Source organism: Glandiceps talaboti, chromosome 18 (genome assembly GCF_964340395.1).
Source record: "Glandiceps talaboti chromosome 18, keGlaTala1.1, whole genome shotgun sequence".
Taxonomy (NCBI): Eukaryota; Metazoa; Hemichordata; class Enteropneusta; family Spengelidae; genus Glandiceps; species Glandiceps talaboti.
This window is the reverse complement of record NC_135566.1, coordinates 4,059,265-4,079,549: the sequence shown is the minus strand read 5'-3', so window position 1 is coordinate 4,079,549 and position 20,285 is coordinate 4,059,265. Positions and strand designations below refer to the sequence as shown.

The 20,285-nt window shown below is 36.2% G+C and overlaps 3 protein-coding genes across 5 annotated transcripts in view; 1 reads left to right on the top strand and 2 right to left on the bottom strand.

Annotated features, from left to right (window-relative positions):
- Window positions 1-966: 966 nt before the first annotated feature.
- On the top strand, window positions 967-4,243 carry LOC144449430 (uncharacterized). Its single transcript, XM_078139962.1, has 5 exons — window positions 967-1,033; window positions 1,553-2,106; window positions 2,520-2,687; window positions 2,842-3,132; window positions 3,715-4,243. The coding sequence occupies exons 2-5, from the start codon at window positions 1,570-1,572 to the stop codon at window positions 3,874-3,876; spliced, it is 1,158 nt and encodes a 385-aa protein (XP_077996088.1). The 5' UTR covers window positions 967-1,033; window positions 1,553-1,569; the 3' UTR covers window positions 3,877-4,243.
- A 1,225-nt stretch (window positions 4,244-5,468) lies between these two features.
- LOC144449261 (GTP-binding protein Di-Ras2-like) lies at window positions 5,469-5,873 on the bottom strand. The gene has a single exon (XM_078139774.1). It carries the CDS (start codon window positions 5,871-5,873, stop codon window positions 5,469-5,471), a length of 405 nt encoding a protein of 134 aa, XP_077995900.1.
- A 1,651-nt stretch (window positions 5,874-7,524) lies between these two features.
- The window catches only part of LOC144449068 (dynein axonemal heavy chain 10-like), a 57,408-nt gene continuing 44,647 nt past the window's right edge, over window positions 7,525-20,285 (bottom strand). For all 3 annotated transcript variants that reach the window (XM_078139482.1, XM_078139483.1, XM_078139484.1), the window contains 15 exons: window positions 19,988-20,123; window positions 19,298-19,452; window positions 17,460-17,678; window positions 16,558-16,831; window positions 15,690-15,949; window positions 15,109-15,447; window positions 14,481-14,681; window positions 13,730-14,035; window positions 12,952-13,123; window positions 12,296-12,427; window positions 11,383-11,594; window positions 10,623-10,790; window positions 9,964-10,144; window positions 9,554-9,699; window positions 7,525-8,747 (listed from right to left, as the gene is read on the bottom strand). In XM_078139482.1, coding sequence (XP_077995608.1) covers window positions 8,601-8,747; window positions 9,554-9,699; window positions 9,964-10,144; window positions 10,623-10,790; window positions 11,383-11,594; window positions 12,296-12,427; window positions 12,952-13,123; window positions 13,730-14,035; window positions 14,481-14,681; window positions 15,109-15,447; window positions 15,690-15,949; window positions 16,558-16,831; window positions 17,460-17,678; window positions 19,298-19,452; window positions 19,988-20,123 — 3,048 coding nt within the window. In that variant the 3' untranslated portion in view covers window positions 7,525-8,600. The remainder of the gene's footprint in view (window positions 8,748-9,553; window positions 9,700-9,963; window positions 10,145-10,622; window positions 10,791-11,382; window positions 11,595-12,295; window positions 12,428-12,951; window positions 13,124-13,729; window positions 14,036-14,480; window positions 14,682-15,108; window positions 15,448-15,689; window positions 15,950-16,557; window positions 16,832-17,459; window positions 17,679-19,297; window positions 19,453-19,987; window positions 20,124-20,285) is intronic.

The window sequence follows — 20,285 nt, the reverse complement described above, 5'->3', positions numbered from 1 at the left end:
ATCAAAATGGTCATGAAATTTGGCATAGAAAATGTACTTTTTAGCACAACTTTACTGAGGCTGACAAATGCTAAAGACATGGTGAAATATGTGTGTGAGGACTAGGAAGTTCCTGCCACCCAACCCGAAGAAGCATTTCCCGCTCGCCCCCAGCGCCTGTGACCTCGTGGAAAGCTACAAAGATGAGAACATGATTGGGTGACCTGCGTTTCGACTGCTGGTGGCGCGCGCGCCAACTTTGGATACACGAACCCTGAAGAACAACTTGAGAAGACACCTGGATTTGCGCGACTAATTTTGAACTTTTTCATTTATTTGATAAAGGACTACTTTACATGTATTATATTTAATTTTTCAGATCAGGAACACTTTTATTGAACTTCATAGTATTACTAGTATACTTCCAATTCCATGTAAATGCTGTGCGTGGGTACGGGTTAGGATTACCCTTGCCCCCTCCTTGAATTTGGGTTTGTCTACGAATATTTAGGTAATATAAGTCTTTTCAATTTTTATATAGAAGTTTTTTAGGATTTTACATAGGTGTGCATTTTCATGACATTTTTTTGATACATAATATTTTAGCATGGTTAGCATTTTATGACAATTGTCGGGAACGTCATTGTCTGACGATTTTACCCATTTAGATAATTTAGTCTAGAATTCTCGGTACGTACCTGAAACAGAATATTACTGCCTCATGTGCCTAGGCGCATCATAAAAATAACGAACATTGATTTCTTGGTCGACATCATAACTCTTTGTAACTTCCGTTCCACGCGATTCTCATGAACATAAGGCGCGCGTGAAAATAAGTCGACCTTCTTGTTGTTGTTTTGACGTGACGCACATGTGTAGTGAGAGCTGCACTTGAGTCACGTGAGAATAATTTACCAATCAACGACTCGATAGCTTGACTTGACATGGAGGTCAAAGGTGATTTGTCAAGACTGTTTCGTGCTTGTTGTGTTACAGGCATACAGAAAAAGTCTCCAAAATTTACATTTTCCTTTGGAATATCTGGCAGTTGATGGTAGGTTTTATGAAATGTAAGCGTTACAGTTTTTATAAAGTGTGGTTTGATCGTCATATTTATCGAATTTAACGGCGAAAGAGGTCGTTGAAAAAATGATGCAGACGACGGATATGGATACGAGCTCCCATATGATATGATTTTGCCGTTGTAAGTTACTCGTTTTTCTATATGAAGGACTGTGATTCTACCTCCATGGTTATAGGTCCTCAAGATACACGTGCTTATGTTACATTCAAGGACAGACACTGACACAATAGATGTGCACATTATATGACAGATTTGCTTAATACTTATGTTGCAAAATGTTGTGATGATGATGATGATGATAATAATGATGATGATGATATTGATAATGTTGTTGTTGTTGTTACATTACGAAGTTCGTCAGTGTTCTATATAGCACACGCTTCATTACTTCTATATTTACCTTAGGAAAAACCTTCACAATGTGCCACGACATTAGTAATCTGTAAAATAACATTTTAAAAAATCAATTGCGTTATTATTTTTAGACAGGTTGTCTTTTGGAGTCTATGATGACAAGTGTAACACCTCAAACAATGCACCAAGAATCAGCTGATGAGTGTTTTGTGTGTGGTTTTAGCTTCCTTGACGATTTTGTGAACAGTAAAGGCAAGGTTGTGAAGGGCAACACTCGAAAACGAAAGGTGAAGGAGAGTGATTGCATAACACTATCGACTTGTCTTGATGTGACTGTGTCAAAACAGGCATCTGTATGTATCGTTTGTCAAAGCCTCACTGGAAAACTTTTGAAATGTATAAACACTGTGAAGGAAGTTAAAGAAACTTTAAAGGCCAAACTTCAGTTGAAGACCTTAACATCACAGAAGAGAAGTCATGGTACCCCCACTGAGATAAGACCAAGTACCCCCAGTAGAAAAAGACCACATACTTCCACATTTGTTCCCCAGTCACCAAGTATTCTAGTAGTTGAACAGGTCATGATACCACCACTTCCTCCTGGTCCCCAAGGTAAACAAGCAAAAACTGGCAGCAAGAAAACAGCAAGACAATCTCTTCCCTTGCCATCAGAAAAGACTCAAATACAGGTAACTCATTGCATGCCAAAGTATGTTTGTTTTTTGTCAACCCAATTTACCAACAAAATCAGTAGAGTGTTGCTGTATTAGTACTTGTACAGTCTGTAAGGTATGCCATGACAGGGTGCCCTCACACATTGGTCAACCCCTCCCACTGGCCAGTGAGGGCAGAACAACACAACACATCTTACAATTTATCACACAGTATACCATAAAGAACAATCACACAAGTTTGTGTTGGGGTAAACACATACAATTACATGCTCAGTAAAGTGTGTACAGAAAGGTAATGGTGATCTAAATAATAAATAATAATGCAATGATTTCACAAACATATTAATAAATGCTGGCATGTAGGCCCTTCTCTTCACATCTTACAGAAACTAAGGTTTTATCATCAGCATTATCTGCTTTCTTCATAGATCACCATTGTAACACCATCTGCTACACGTGACAAAATCATAGACCCAGTGTTTCACAAGGCTGCAAGGGCTATTGTTGCCCAAGATACCACTACATTAGTCAAAACAGCCATTGGACTAAATACCAAGGCACTTTGTCAGCATCTGGTGCCAGTGATAGAAAGAGAGGTGGGTACAGCAACTAAGTTTAAATGTGTTCAACAAAGTCACTCATTGCTGTAGGTAGTATAATAACAAATATTCTTGGGTAAAGGAAATCAGTATTGTGATTATTTCTTGTCTTCTGTGTATTTATAAATGCAAATTCTGTTTTTGCTTGTAGGTTAATGCAGTATGTTCAGTCCAGTTCAATTCTGTACTATGCAAGACAACCAGAGAAGGTCTGCATGACTTTTCATTTGAACAACTTTTTGAGGAGTGTAGAACTGTTTGTCCAGTTGTATTTGCAGTGATTTGTGCAGCTATTAATATCAATATATTGGTGCCAACCTACACAGACAAATACCGATTTGGATGTGTGATTAGTCCCATCTTGAAGACCAGATCAAAGCACATGTCAGCTTTAGCATATCACATTGGTTTTATATTGAAAAATGGAGGGCTGTCAGAAAGGGTAATAAATAATTTTTAAATGTTTACTTCATGTCAATCAAAGTTTGCAATATTGTTATGGCTGTGCATTGTTTGCTGAAACACATATGTTGTACGTATATCAAATTTGTTGTTTAGTTGTATGACATGATGCTGGTTCTAGTGTGCCATTGATATGTTGGGTTTTTTTTCGGAGTTTTTATTTACCTGAGTTAAAATATGTTGTTTTGTAGGAAACGTAATTGTAGTTGATAATAGATGACGTATCTAATGCATGCATAGATATACTGTTTGCATTTACTGCCTGTGTTGCTCTCACAATGTATTGTCAATCCAGCTGTATAATTGGGGACCTGGTAGGATAGAGGTTGCAATGTGAATACTTTAATCCTATACTCATATAAAGGCCACAATGGATTGTATGCTCCCCAGGGAGTTGAGGAAGTACAAAGTTAAGGCTGTTGTGCCAGGGGTAATAATTGCAAAGTGCTTTGAGCACAGTGGGAAAGTGCTAAGCGCTGTATATAAACACCAACATTACTATTATTATTATTGCAGTAACCTCTGTACACATTGTTAACATTGTATTACGTTTCTGTTTTAGTCTCACAAGCGTCTCACCAAAATGGGGTATGCTGTCAGTCCCAGTAGTGTTGATACTAAAGTCAAGCAGCTAAGTGTGACTGAGGAAGAAGATACTGTTGATATGGTGAATGTCAATAGTGAGGATCCAGACAGATGTACATTATGTCAGACACATGATTAAAAGAAAGCCTGGGCCTCATCATAAACCTGTTGGGTGATTTTCCGGATAGCTTTGGAACCAGTGGAGAGTTCGACCTCTGATTCCATAATAGGACAGGTTTTGTATAAGAATTTGGTGGTCAATGGCATCAAAAGAATTTGGTGGTCAATGGTATCAAAAGAATTTGGTGGTCAATGGTATCAAAAGAATTTGGTGGTCAATGGTATCAAAAGTATTTTTAAGGTCAATAAAGATGCCAAATGTACTATTAAAACCATTGTCCATTTTGTCTGTAATGTCAGAAACCAAATCAGCTAAAGCAAGTTTTGTGCTATGTGTTTTTGGAATCCATAATGGGTATTTATAATAATATTAAATTTTTCAAGGAAAGTGGTAAGTTGATCATGAATAATTGTTGCCAATACAAAGGCATCCTTCCAAGTGGGGGAATTTTTGGGGCGTTTTAATAATCATATATTTTTTTTTTGTCAATACATGCCATCATTTACAAACATTATTCACACCCAACATATATAAACCAACCATTTCTGTTGCCCACAAAAATGACAAAGACTCGTGGTTATTGGTGAATGACAATTTTGATATTTAATTTGTCTTATATAAACGATCATAAACATATAAGAATAAATATCTTTCAGACCGCTTGTATAATCTTATATTCCGGTTAGAAACCCAACTGTTTTAAGTCACATAAGTGGAGTCCTGTCCGTTGAGAAGAACGTAAATTTTCTGTAAACCCACTATCAGTGCACTTGACAACACACATGCGCACACACACACATCTAAATAAACTAATAAAGAACTAAAAAATGACAAAAATATAAGTATCCATTACATATTTTTACTGAAAACTATTCGATATGTTCCATCTGTCAGGTGCAGCCAATGGTCAGATTTGAGGTTTTCATTAATTATATGTTGTTTCAGACTAAAAATGATGTTTTTAATAGAATCGCCCTCCAAAACAATTGTGGGGAGTGGAATTAACTGTTTATATGTGCCCTCCCACAGGTGGTGAAGGATATCTGCCCTCCCTCCCACTGGGTTTCAACTTACCCACTGCCCACCCAATATTGTGAATGATTTACCCACACTCCACCAGGAAAATGTTTGTGCTTTCCACAATACCAACAGTTCAATGTGTGCCCCTCCCCACAATTCCATGTTTTCCTCACCAACTGTCTCAAAATCATGATTTTTTCGCCGCAATTCTTTCTTGTTTGCTCCCCTCCCGCTACAAGTCGAAAAATTACCCACCCACTGAAAAATTGCGTAAGAACAGCTTCGTTGACTGCACCTCAACTGTTGCTCTGTTCGCTTTCAAATGTTAAATATATATTATACCATGAAGTCATTCCTACCTCAAATTTCTCAAAGATCGTAAAATAAGCCCTTTAACGAATGATATGTAATTACTGAACCAGCCTTGTTGGTATACAGGAAAAGTAATACATTGTATTGTGTTGTTCCTTAGCCTTCTGTACACATTACATTAATCTTTGTCAAAAAGAAGCTTTTCTTATTCTATGAGATACATTCGTCGATACGTCCAATATTTCCTACTTTACCGTCCCAGTGATATTATTATCACCTTATATACCTTTTCTCATAACTTCCTGGTGGAAGATCCGTTCAAACAAAAGATCTATGTTGTCGTCATCCTTTGCCGATGTTTCCAAAAAGTCAATCTCTGGTCTCTTTTTAAACACCATTTCAACCTCATCAGGGGCGATTTCTCGTTGACCCTGGAGATCTGTCTTGTTGCCAACAACTATGATGGGTAAATTTTCCTCTCTTCTTTCCTCTCTGATTTCTTTATAAATGTACTGCAGTTGGATGAAAGATTCCAAGTCATCGATGGCGTAAACGAGAACAAAAATCCTCGCCTTTTGAATTGCCAGTCGCCTCATCGCAGGAAAGGAGTGAAATCCAGAGGTGTCAACCATATCCATTTGTAATATAACCTTTAATGGAATGAATGTAGCGGTTATTACCATCATGTCTCCAAAATCAAAATCAGACTGACAGACAGACATCGTCGCAAACCACGGCCTGTTTTACGGCAACATTCTTAACAAGCCTCTTATTTCGAAATGTAGTGGTAGAAATAATAACTCTGGTTTGCGAGAATGACAGAGACAGAGACATATTATAAGATGAATGGATGGATGGATGGGTGGGTGGATAGATAGATACCTAGACAGACAGACAGACAGACAGACAAATATATAGATGGATGGATGGATGGATGGATGGATGGATAGATGGATAGATAGGTAGTAGATGGACGGACAGAGAGAGACATATAGATAGGTATGATAGATAGATAGAAACTAGCCACCTGTGATATTACATGTAATAAAGGTGTCGGCTATCTGTTTCACAATCAATGCTTGATTTTCACTAATGAATTACTGTGGCAACATTTCCACAAAATAAACACAACTGTAAGAATTTTACTTAGCTTCTTCTATAAACATATATCTGCGATGGGAAATTATTCAATGAACAGTGCAAACTGTGGAAATTTCGCCCCTTTTTTTTACCTCTGTAAAGAAATGGGTTTTCACGATGTATATAATGCCATTTATGAAGATTACTTTTTAAATTGTTCTGGAACTTTCGATGTTTGTCCCACAACCACCCTCCCCCACCCTCCCCCACGAGTGAAGCATTGATTGTGAAAAGCCGATAGTTACGTTTTGCGTTCACTCTTGATCGAATGAACCGACACTGCAGGAAACGAAAGGAATTGAGTGAGCAATTGAAAAAATGACAAAAGTGTATCCATTGCCATTAGAAATATTTTCAAAAATCCTTACCCCATCAATCCGAAATGTCCGCCTGTAGAAGTCCTCTATAGTTATTTTATGGTCTTTGCGGAAAGTCCCGAATAAGAATCGGGTGAGAATAGATGATTTGCCGACCCCAGATGTTCCCAAAACAACCGTCGACGAAGGCCAGTATATTACTCTCTTTCGCTGGAAAGTCGTAAGTGTTGTGTTGATGTTGATAACTCTATCGATGTATTCGGAGGAAGAATCATTGCAGTTATTATTTTTGATATGTCTGCAGTGGCCTTGGTTGTTGGCGTTGTTTCGCATCATCCTATTAGCTTTAGTGGGTAAAGTAGATGTTGCAGCAGGACCGAACAAGAGCCAATTAACTCCTAGGTATGGATGCTCAGACACCAGCATATCATGATAACAATTATCTTGCGTCTATGTGAAGGAAACCTTTCCATGTATGCTTTATATGCATCCTCTCACATCATTAGAAACGTGACTTTATATAAATAACATAAACATGACTTTGGGCAAGTAACATAAAGGTGACTTGGGATAGGTAACAACATTCAACATTTTTCAAGTTATATGACCATGCCAGAATTAACAGATAAACAGTATATCAGACCATCCTGTTCAATCACATGTACAGTACTATTTAAGGGTCTTGTCTAATGTTAAACTGGATCCAGTATTACAGGAACATACTTGTCTTTAATCAAACTGTGGTCCTATGTCTAACATGAGTATATTCCATATGATAAACAATACACTATATTATTCAAACACTTGCATTCCATACAAATCTGCAAACACAAACACATTATAACTAAAATATAGTAATAAACACATTTTATTGTGCATCAAAACAAAATACAAGTTCATTCTTCACATAAGAATATTTTCTGTGTCTGCAAACAAAACCACATTAATGGAAGTTACACTTTATTTCTTTTTAAGAATAGAATTTTAGACATTAAGTTAGAAATGTATAAATATATTTCAATTTATTTTTTTTATATCTTGAAGTTTGAATTGACATGGATAACTCAGTATAAATGTACTTCCTGGACAGGACTAAAGTTAGTCATTCTAATATTTGTGAAAATGCATAAATGGTGTATTTTGGACTTTTTGAAATTCTTTTTAACATCTTAGAAGTCCTATTCACATGGGTAAAGAGTATATGTATGTATTGTCTGGACTGGGCTAAAGTGGGTCATTCTGAAATTTGTATAGTTACATACATGTGTCGTTTGAGCTAATTTGTTATTATGGAATATTGGGTGTGAAAAATGTAAAAGTCACTAATGGTTTTTCTTTCATTCTCATTTTCACAGGTGTACAAACAGACTGTATGAACAGATGACTTGATGTCAACCTGTATTATTTACACTGAGGTAAAAGAAGGGACATTATGAAAACAAAAATGACGCTATACTAGGCTACTGCATGGTCTAGAATATATTGCAAATCTTTGTGAAAGGAAACCAAGACATGTTGAGTAGAAACACAGGTTTCTTTATATATTTCTGAGTATTAAAACTGGACGGAATATATCATTTCTATAATACAGAATGTTACATGAAAGAGCTTGAAGCCTTTTATCAAAGGAAACAGTTTGAACATCAAAATTTGTAATTACACACAATTATTAAATTACAATTCATCAAAGCCATCAGATAAGAAGCTTGAATATTGAACAGTATTTACAGTTTCATGTTAAAATCACTCACACTAACAAAATATATCATTTACATGGTGTTATAACATCCATTCTTGTGTGTACACATCAACACATGATGGAACTCAATGAAGTTAAATATCTCTGTTTAGTGTATTGTCTCTTTCATTGATGTTTGTACGAGTGATTAATATTCTGAACTAAATTTGCAGTCATTGAGAGTATGGCTTATTGCTGTCAAGTTACTTTTTAATCTAATCTGTGTTAAGGATGAGAGAAATGCCTTGTAATACCCAGTGAGAGATGTGTTCATGTGTGGATAGATCAGCCTCAAAGACCAGACCTACTCCCATGGCGTTTCTCCTCTGTGATGTGGTATACACTGGTGTACGGAAGGTATTCTGTAAGACACAAATTAAGGCATTGAGATATAATCAATTAAAAAAAATCCATTTTAATTATTTGTGTAGGAGTTTTATTCTGAAAATAAAGTAGACCACACACACTCAAAGCTATTTGCTGGTAAATACTCAGAAGCCAAACATGGCTACCTTTCCTATTAGTGGGTCTTGTTCAAGTAACATCTCACAGTTGCAAAAATAACTTTTCGACCAAAATTACTTGTTTTGAAATATATTAAAAATGGAATGTTTAACACTCTAAATTAAGTTGTTTTTGAAATGACGTGACTGTTCAAAGGCAGTAATTTCTGACATAGTAACATAACATTCATTCTAAAATCATAGTTAGCATTAATTTGTTTCCTATAGTGTTTTGACTTATCAGGAATTATATAAAATAATAATATGTAATTATAGTTTTGGGAATTATCAGATGTTGTATCACATTTTGTGTGTGAAGCATGTTATTCTGGAAATAAATAAATAAATAAATAAATAAATAAATAAATAAAAAAAAAAAAATAGACAAATTAATTTTCCTGTCCACATTCACATTGTCATATATGAAGAGTCAGGCACATATTGAAAGCACAGAGATATCACCTGTACAATTATAGCGAACAACATGTGTAAAATGTACCCCATAGTGTCTAACATTTGTGCCAGGTTTGGTTGACATAGAGATGTCAGTGTCTGAGATATGGCTGTTCATGGATGGACACACATATGCAAACAAGGATGGAAGGAAAACAGACATGGATCATTCCTAAAGGCAACTCTAAAAAAGAAATATTTGTATGACTAACCTGAAGTTTCAGTCTGTGAGCTTCGATGGGGATGACTTTGAGAATTGGCAGCTCTGTAATCAGCTGCTTTGGTTTCTGTCGAATCAAACAACTGTCTTCCCTATCCCAAGCTGCACCCTCCAAGTACAGGCCACTCACAAAGCAACCTGTGCAAAACAAAGAATTGTGGGTGAAAATTCTGGTATAAAGTGTGAACAAGGTAGTGTGTTTCATCTTCAATGACATACTGTTATTCTTAACTAAGCAAACGTTCTAAATACTCACCTCTTTCAAACCAATTCTTATACAAAACACATATTACTTGATATTCTTAACTACAGGAATGGTACGAGTGAGTCAATATTCTCAGACGGTAAGATGAGTGTGTACATCCTTCAAAATAAACTATTTACAAGAAACAAATGACTGACCTTGGTGAGCTCTTTCGTTGACTTCATCAGGATTTAAATATGATGTCACCATGGTGTATAGCGTAGATCTGTCAAGAGGCCAACCATTTTTACGACATGTTGCCTGTACCAAGGCAGTCAGATAGGACTCTGGGATGTGAAGACCTGATAACCACATCACTGCTGGCTCACTCTCATTTACCTGCGGATACAAAATGAAATCAAATGACTGAAATACTCAACACGGGAACCATTGTATTGGAACAGGATACATTGCCCAGTTCAGAATTCAATGACTTGAACATTTACTAAATCATTTTAATTAAAGTGAAAAACGTGATAGAGAACCAAACTTCACTTTTCCTAATAATCATTCTGAGAAAAATTGACTAAGTATACTTTCCATGTATATTATGAAAATAGTCTGTTTACTGAACATGTTCATGAAACTAAATATTCATGGTGCCTTCATTATAAACTGACATATCTTATAATATCATCATGACCGTTCCCTCCCCCTTTTAAACTAAGAAACAGACTCAGTCTTTTATCAGTGGGATTAAACTCAAGTACAGTCCCAGCTGTATATGCTAACAGAATAAGAAAAAACACAATGTATGGTTTATGATTAACACTTGTTGACAGTAAAATTTGTATAAATTGTATGAATGAAAACCTACCCATGTTGAATACTGTTGGTGTCTCTTTAGGAAGTGCAACATCCAGTTAGCCAGCGATTTCAATGTATCGGGTGCAAGACGTCTCCAAATATTAGGAATCTGACCATTGAACAGGGCCTTGGATACGTCATCCAGTTCACTACTCATACCAACTTCTCCTTTCAATGCCTGTCAGAATAAATTTATTGTACCAAGATATGAATTATGAATAAAGCACTGTCTACTAATCTGTATGCCATTGGTCATAATCTGAGGATAATCTGCTATAATCCTGTTCCATATTTCCCTTATAAATAAACATTGTGTAATTTTATGATTTGTTCTTTTTTTAGTTCAAGATTTGCATGACTTGTTTATATTCCGAAAAATAGCATTTTAAAGCAAAGTGTTAAGTTACCATAATGTTACTTTCATATGTGCCATGTTGTACTATATTTGTGCAGCATGTGCCAGAGTATGACATGAAAAGTTGCTATAGGTCAAGAAACCTGTTCATAACAGAGGATTGTAACACACGGTAATAGCTACATAGTTACATGTATTTGTTCATACTTCTTTTAATTGGCCAATTATGAACCAAAATAGTTAAAATCTTTGAAAGTTGGCTTCTACTTGTAATTTCAGTTATGAGTTACTTCTATTGAGATAATGACTACAACCCCCACATTTGCTTTCATATCCAAAACCTGGTATTTCATATATTTTTTAAAATCAATCTCATTTGATTATAAAGAGTTGTTACAAAATAGATGCCACCTACCCTTTGAAGCTCAGTAAGTGATTTACTCATCCTAGACAACAGCTTATTAAAACGTTCAAGTTCTTGCAGCAAGACCACAGTAGTGGGTGATATTTCAAGGCCAAACTTCTTACGTATCTTATCCAAGTCAAACTGCTCTGGCAGCTTACTCTGAATATCCGTGGCAATGTTGGCAATGAAGTCATCACGACTGATTCCACTGCTGGATTCTCCTGTATTATAAATGAAAATTGTGATGGAATGATATGAAACGGTGGAGAGATATCAAACTTACACCTTATCTTAGAATGCCATGCTAGCGTATACACTATCATGCCAGTGATATGCCAGTGATGGTCCTGGGCCATGTAAGTCTTTTTCACTATCCCAACAAACTACCTCTATTAACCTTTACCACATTATTGTATACACTATCATGCCAGTGAGGGTGCTATGGCCAAGCAAGTCGTTTCACTATCACAACACATTGCAACTATCAACCCTTTTAATACCATACTATTGTATACATTATCATGGCAGTGAGTACCTTGGAGCCACGCAACTTTTCTCACTATACCAACATACATCACATATTATATCAAACAGTACATGTGAGTCAGAGCATATTAGTTAATGTCTTATATAAAGCTTGTGGTCCTCTGCCTAAGGGTCTAAATTGTTGCAAAATATTTTAGGGTAAACTTATATGGAGGAACCCTTGCTAAGTCACTGGTCTTGGAATGCATCAATGCAACATAATTAGGGTTGTGACTAGTGAGGTACTAAAAAAAAAAATTAAATTGCATATTCAGAATTACACAATGAAAATGAAAGAAAAATCACATGCTCATAATAACAAAGTGGTGGGTCTTAGACAGTGCCATGAAAAAGCCTTAGGTCAAATTGTCATTTATTATGGTACTTTCTGACTAACCTGTTTGTGGTTGTAACTCTATCAGCTGAGACCACATATCTCTGGCAGCCTGTGTATAATAGCCAATCTCAGCATTGGGATGAAGACCAAACACTTCTGGTGTGTTTGCCAAAGGCAAGGACTCAATGTAGTCTGTTAGACAAAAATAAGATAATGTAAGTAGATACACACTGACATGGTCTCTTAAAAAGACTTACTTTGATTAAGGATTTAAAGCTAGGTGTGAAAAAAAATTGTTTTGGCAAAGCTGTAGACAAACTTAGTTTTAATAGAACAAAAAATGATCTTATGTAAAATCATAATTTAGGAAAACACTAATGTGATAATGACCTTGGATTGAAACATTGCCCTTTAGATTAATCAACAGACATTGTTAAATTTGTAATATGTAGTACTGACTGGATATCCATGTATTTTGATGTCCTGTAGTGCCATTTCTTTGATACCACATTTTATTTAGTTATCTGGTGGTAGGAACACTACAGCAAGGTGAAAACACAGCAGTTAGCAGTATGTCTGGATAATGACACATGGGACACTTCAAAGTAATCCATGGTAGATTTAGATGCCATGAAACATTATCTCGCACACAAGGGATTTATTTGTTTTACACTGGTGTAAAGAAGTACAGTTTTGATGTTTAGTTTTATTCATACCCATGTAGTTATCTCGGGGACCAGTTTCTGGAATGCAGTAGTCCACTTGTTCATTAACATAGAAATGGAAAGGTTGGAAAGTGTCAAAGATGAAATCTCCCATGTATTCATCCATGTATGTGTTCAAAACACGTCTATCAAAGCTGTCGATGGCACGGCCACCATACATTACCTAGTAAGTAAACAAAGAGGAAGAAAATCTTAGCATGGGATCGTTATTTCTATTCTAGGGTTGTCTATAACAATAACTTTCAAAGTTATTGTTATCTTCAAATTGCTATATGGTTATAATGGGTGGTCTGGAGCAAACATGCCACAAAAGTTGTTGCTGTGTATTTTTACCATATTTCTAGATTAGGAACACTTTTAAGGATTAAATACTTACTTTTGTGAAGGAAAATTCAGTCTGTTATTTCCTTTTAATAACAGATGTGGCAAAACTATATTTCTGGCTGAGTGTGCTGCATAGGTATTCATAGTTGTTTATTTTTGTACACAACGAATGTGTTACGTTATTGTTAAGTTTTCAATCTTGTACAATCAACTGTGTTTGGACTTAATGGAAAAAACATGGTGTCTGCACACTTACACAGCTCACACTTTATTGAACTTTAACTCCTGTTATCTTAGTAATAGTAGGTACACTGCTGTATTCAGACATAATAATTATCCAAGAAATTTTACTGTTTTCCTCTCTCCTGAGTTATAAAATCGTAGGAGCTTTGGAGAATTTAAGGAGATTTTCTACCAAAACCTATGATACCAGTACAATACTTACTTCACCAATTAGATATTTCAAGCTGTTCCATGGAATCTTGGTTTCATTGTTCTGATGTGCTTTAGTTAAGTATGTGTTCAAAATACTCATACAGACATGGAAGTCAGATTCGTTGAAATCGTACGCGATATTCCAACCAATTTTGCCGTATTTACGTCTTTCCTGTACCACGGCATGGAAGAATCCTAGAGTGAAGACAAGAGGCTTGAATGCATGATGTTCACACTCTTCCAATGCAGGTGCTGAGATCTTGTGATAAGTACTACGTAGGTTGAGTTTGAGTCCATTGGGTGGTTCAGTTACAACCTAGAAGTCAAATAGAAATATAGAATTATTAGACAATGTATGATTTGATGATGCTTTTTTACATGGGTACACATGTACACAAACACATCCACACATAATAAATGGACATTCACATGTACACATATACACATACACATGCACATATACATACACAACAGAAGCATTCACATTGCACTCACACACACATGCACATACAACATATGCACTTACGTACACACTTATGTACGTACATACATACATACATACATACGTACGTATGCATACATACATACACATATAGACACATTATCTACCTACCTGCCTGCATGCAAACACACAGACACACAGACACAGACACAGACACATACACACACAGACACAGACACAGACACACACACAAATACATGCACATGTACCATCCACTACCCCAATCTATTTGACCTTCCTTTCAATTCACATGACCTACCTTGAGTGAACGTTGAAGAATACCAATAGGGAAGTCTGGTGTTGGGTCAGTGGTCAACCACAGACGGAAATCTGGATGTGGTTTGATCAATTTCTCCAATGCCTTCTCCAGCTCTCGCAGCCATTTAACCAACAAATGGCAATTCTGTAACATCAACCACTGTCCACGTGCAATGGCCGTCTCTAACAGTTGTAGTGCAATCTGTTGAAATTAACAAAGAAGTGTTAATTGTGTTTTTCAATAACAAAATACAAAGATTCCTGGCAGTGACTTTATATGAGAATCAAATTTCATCATTTTTATGTTTTAGAATTGACTATGTGTGATGACACTAACAAATAGAAGTAAATATACCCTAACTAGTATGTCTCATCATTGGGACAAAGTTTGAACAAATTCACCTGCTGTGTAGGGCAGAACATAGTGTTTACATACACATACACGTACACAGAGAACATTGTTCTAGCCCTTTTGGATTGTGCCTTCTGGAGACTGGAAATGTTTTCAAATGTGTAATTATTGGTGCCGGAGTACAGAATGGGGGAGGGGTGAATATAAAAATTAGGAGCATGTTCTATATACGATTTTTATTTTTTAAAGTTATGGTCAACTGGTAATTTGCACATACCTTTTCTTGTCCTTGACCCATTGATAGGAACTTGAGTCTGTTGCCACCAAAACCAGACCTTTCAGCCAGTTTGATAAGATCACTAGCAGGATCAGAACCAGGACTTAATATGAAAACGATTGGTGAGAATGGGTTACTTTGCTCAAAGATAGCCTCAAAGCTGATCACAGGTGGTGTTACGTACTTCTCACCCATACGTGCACATACGTAGTCAGTGACTGCACGGTATATACGATCCACACGGAAACAACGTAAGAGACACAATCGTTGGAACTCAGAGAGAGAATCCCGGTATTTACCAGGTAGTGGAGCAGACTCTGGTGCATCTAAATCATACCACTGAAACAAATGGAGAGAACATGTTAACTTTCCTTTCGTAAAAGTAAAAGTTTGGAGGTTTTTTATGACAGATTTTTTGCCACAGTTGACAAGTTTGATGTATGCTGGTGTATGTACCATTTCTGCAGGAGACAATAATCTTTTGACCGGAAAAGGTTACAGAAAGAGAGAGATAAAAGACAGCTACCTGTATAAAGTGCTCTGGCTTTTTATTTTTCCCCTATCAGTTATTTTATATTTACCTTCCTCCAATCCATATGATCTCTATCCAGATCACTTGGAAAGTTACTGAATACATCAGGAGAGACTTCACTGAGTCTCATGATGTCTTCCCACCCCTGATCTGGGATCCACTTGGCAGGTTTGCCTCTCTTACTCTTGTCTAGAGAGATGTTACCCTTGATGAAGAAGTCCAGCTCCTCCTGTGGCATGTTGCCCTCAGCTTGTTCCAGCTTAGCAGTCATTTGGAAGGAGAACAGTAGTTTGTGTTTCTCAAAAAGACCTGTGGATGTGATGCATTACATCATTAATCAGTATAAAAGTACTCACAAAATATGCAAACTGGTTGTGTACATGAGACAAGTGCTTATTAGTAATCCTCCTGGACCAATGTTTTCTCTGAGAAAAGATTAAAGCATGTATAGTCACACAGGCACTGAGCCCCTGTGTAATTTCTTCTCTGTTTTCCCTGAACAAGGTAACAGGGATACTGAGCCCTCTGGGAATGTCTGTGTTCTCTCTGAACAAGGTAACAAGGATACTGAACCCTCTGGGAATGCCTGTGTTCTCTCTGAACAAGGTAACAGGGATACTGAGCCCTCTGGGAAGGCCTGTGTTCTCTCTGAACAAGGTAACAGGGCCTCTGAGCCCTCTTGCAATTGCCAGGCTTTCTGTGATGTCTTGATTCTTACTGACCATGGCAACAATGATGCTAAGCCCTAGCATCTGGATTACTTCTTATGTTCTCCCTAAACTAACGACAGGGTAATGAGCCTTCTTGTTATTTCGTAGGATCTTGTCAAGAAAACAAAAACTACATTTCACATTACCAGATATTTTTAAGTGTCAAAAATTTTCTGAAGACGATTAAAAAGAAAACAAGTGTCATACCTGTGCATGCATAATTATAGATGTTGTGAGTCAGAGTATCCATAATATTACGGAGTCTCTTCACCAGGATGGAATCAGGAAGACTCTTTCGGAGTGAGTACTGGAAGACATCCAGGAATGAAGCAAGGGAATACTGGTACATGGTATTGATCAAGGCCATTTCTGCCAGCACAAAGAACAGGATAGCTCCACGTTTGGCTGCTGGTCTGTATCCATCACGAAGCTTATCAATGTCTATGGCTGTTTTAGCTGCTAACTTCAGCTTTTCTGATACCTACAAAGTTAGTGAGGATATAGTCAAACTCTACTATAGTAAAAGTTTATCAAAAATAACATCTATATTATACCCTCTAAAAGCTAACCTTGCGTAAAGGTATTTTAAGTGTAAATATTAAGACCACTGAATTCAAAATAAATACTTTCACTGGTAAAAACTCAATTTCAGGAATTTTCATTGAAAAACTCAGAATTTTAAAATACATACATTTTTTGGTTAAACCAATTCTCTGAAGTTCAATACATGATTTTAGTAGTTGAGATGTAAGTATCAGACACTGTACATTGAATTTTGGTCAATTAGTTTTAAATATTGCACATCTCAACTTCTCCTGCTTATTCATAATGATAACAAATTCTATACTATATTACTGTTTTTCTCACAGTTGCTCACCTGATGAGTGCTGTTAACAGGGTGAAAGTTTTTCAGAATATATGGAAACTATTTGAATTGAGTACTGTTGAGACTATCCAGTTTTCATCTGTGTTGTTACATTGTTTAAGTTTAATTGTGAAATGACCATACATTAAAAATCTTTATATTTTATTTCATGTAAATATTTATCCTATGTTCTTCTATTTGCTAACCCAGACAAATAAAATATATATTCAATAATAGTTCTTACTTCTGTAGCCTTAGATTTTGTATCTTCCAGTGTCTGTACCAGTTCTACATTGTCCAACATATTACCAGTAGATGTAGCTAACTCTCTCAGTAAAGAGTCTTCCAAATCCTTCAATAACTTCTTATTCTCACTTGTCTCCTGAATAAGACGTTCTCTCTGCTCTTCAAGTTCTTTCCTTTCAAAGCCCACAATTACACTAAGCAATTGGTCCTCTAAACCCTAAAATGAAATAAAAAATACTCAGGTGATCAGATGTCTTTACAATTTTAAAATTGATCTTAACCTTTTCCTTGGGGAACTAATGTCTCTGAAACCCAAAGATTTTAAAATCTCTTCAAACTTTGCACATGAAATCGTTTTCCTGGTCCTTCTGAAAAAATAGAAGAAATTTTGGGTTTCACCATCTTGTTTTCAAGGAAATTGACACTCTCATTTTGCCATCAAGTAAAAAGGTCAGCATATTCGGCAGCCATATCGGATTCTAAAATGTGTTAATTTTGATGTTATTTTGTCAGGTGACCCATCATTTTTTGTCTTGATTTGAACTGAGATTGGGTATGAATTGTCATAAAACAAAGTTTAAGATTTTTATTTCCTAGGGCATTGTTTTTAATGGCCTACTCTGCATATAAATATGGGTCAGATTAAGATAATATGCATTATGCTAGATGACACTGACTACATGTATGTAACATGCTCACAGAGCTCATAGAGCACCTATGGAACTGCATTTTAGAGAGTATTACAGATTTTTTACCTCCTAATGTTGGACTATAGTATGAACATTCAGGAAAGAAATCTGTCACTGTATTTTTTAAAACAGTTGTGTTTGGGGACTGTATTCATGAAAATGTTGGCTTGATACACACTGGAAAGTGTTGAGACACTCACCCAGGATTGAAAATTAGCTCTTTAATGTTAAGTATAAACATCAAACTAATGTTGAAGCAAATGTTCACATGGATGCTGGTTAATGACGAATGAGAAACCATTCAGTTACAACTGACATATCCCCTGTCAAGCTTTCTGTCATTACAAGCACATTACTTAATTAAGAAGCCATATAACAGTCTGTAACATGTCAGGTTTCCTTGTTGGTGATTTTTGATATCGTTTCATGTGTACAGATAAACAGGCCATTAACATTTCTCTCAGTATTATGCAAACTTGAGAAACAAGTTACAAATATTTTATAATAACATAAACATGTTTACTATTAAGCATGATTTAAGCAATTTGAAGTTGAAGTTGAAGTAGTAAACATGTTTACATTTCATGCAAGTGAAGTTGGACACTTTAGTCAAAAAATATGGAATTTATACTGAGTCATTCTTAGTACATCATGACAATGTAAATTTGTTCTGTGGTAAACACACTATGAGTCAATACATTCAAAATAATCACCATTATTTTCCCAAGTCTTTGCATAAATTATGATTGTGGAGATATCATTTCCCACTATTTTTCTTCATACACCGGAAAATACTCATGACCTAAGGGTTTTGTTGCTACAAGTCTTTCAACTCATGGTGACAAGGCCCTTTAGGTCACTCATATTTTCCTTGGCTGAATGAAGGAAAGTATAGGGAATAATATTTAATCATAGTGAAGGAAGATTAACAAATATCAAATTGCAGTATACTACACCATTAAAATCTAAAATCTGCAACAGGGCTGTGGCAGGCCTGACCAGTCAGGGCTGTGGCAGGTATTTCCCACTAGGGCTGCGGTAGGTCTGACCAAACAGGGCTGTTACAGGCCTGCAGCATATCACATGCGTGTAACAGGTCAGTCCTGTCACAGGCATGTGGGTTTCTAGCTATGTACTTTATCCTTACCTTGAGTGTGACAGTGTAGTTAATAACCATGGCTTTGCCAAAAACAGCTGGGGTATACTTAGGGTTGGCTAGTTTGGTGTTCAGGTAGAGACGGAAGTTTGGATCATAGTCCACTTCTTTGTCTCCTAGGATAATAAACTGTCTACCGGATACACCTGCAAGTAAGTAATGCAGACATGTTGTCATATTAGTTCTCAAGATTAATATGTTACTTACAGTGATTTTCCACAGTTGATACTAGTATGAGGATAAGAGAGTTTCCCTTAAGAATGACTTTTTTTTTTAGGAACAACAGGTGTCATAAAGTGTACTTTAAAATGAACAAACTAATGAATGAATGGATAGATGCATGGATAGATGGATGGATGGATGGATAAATGGATGGATGAATGCATGCATGAATGGATGGATGAATGAATGAATGAATGAATGAATGTCACCTTAAACTAAGGTACATTTGTTTGTAGTATTTTGAAAGCAAGAAAGCCAGGCCTACTGTCTTGCTGTACCTACTGGAGAACTCAGACTTTCAATCCCAGATAAATATTTCGACAAACTACAAAGCTGCTCAAAACTCTCCTACCATAGGAATCAATTCTAACTTTACCAAAACACTGAATTAATTATGTTAAAGCTACACTTCACCACCAGAGGGCACTCCTTATTACAAAGGTCTATTGTGACACCAACCTTTGATGTTCTTTTCTAGGACGTTGTCAATAACAGGGTCAATGTATTCATCTACATCTTGGAAGAGGAATGGGAATCCATATTTAATGGCCATTTCCAGCTGCTTCAGGAAGTCAGGATCATTAAATGTACACACCTATAGAATGAGACATTAAAAATTAGCTTTGTTTGTACAAACAACTCACACTTCAAATACAACTCAATATCATTTTCAGCCACAAAATCAAGTTGACTATTCAATATAATCCAGCAGATATCTTGTCTGTTACAAAATCACCAATGCGTTTACATGCTTGTG

Coding starts and splice junctions, on each gene's coding strand:
- LOC144449430 (XM_078139962.1), top strand. CDS start 1,570: ATGATGACAAGTGTAACACCTCAAACAATGCACCAAGAATCAGCTGAT. Junction 2,107..2,519: donor CAGAAAAGACTCAAATACAG/GTAACTCATTGC, acceptor CTTTCTTCATAG/ATCACCATTGTAACACCATC. Junction 3,133..3,714: donor ATGGAGGGCTGTCAGAAAGG/GTAATAAATAAT, acceptor TTTCTGTTTTAG/TCTCACAAGCGTCTCACCAA.
- LOC144449261 (XM_078139774.1), bottom strand. CDS start 5,873: ATGGTAATAACCGCTACATTCATTCCATTAAAGGTTATATTACAAATG.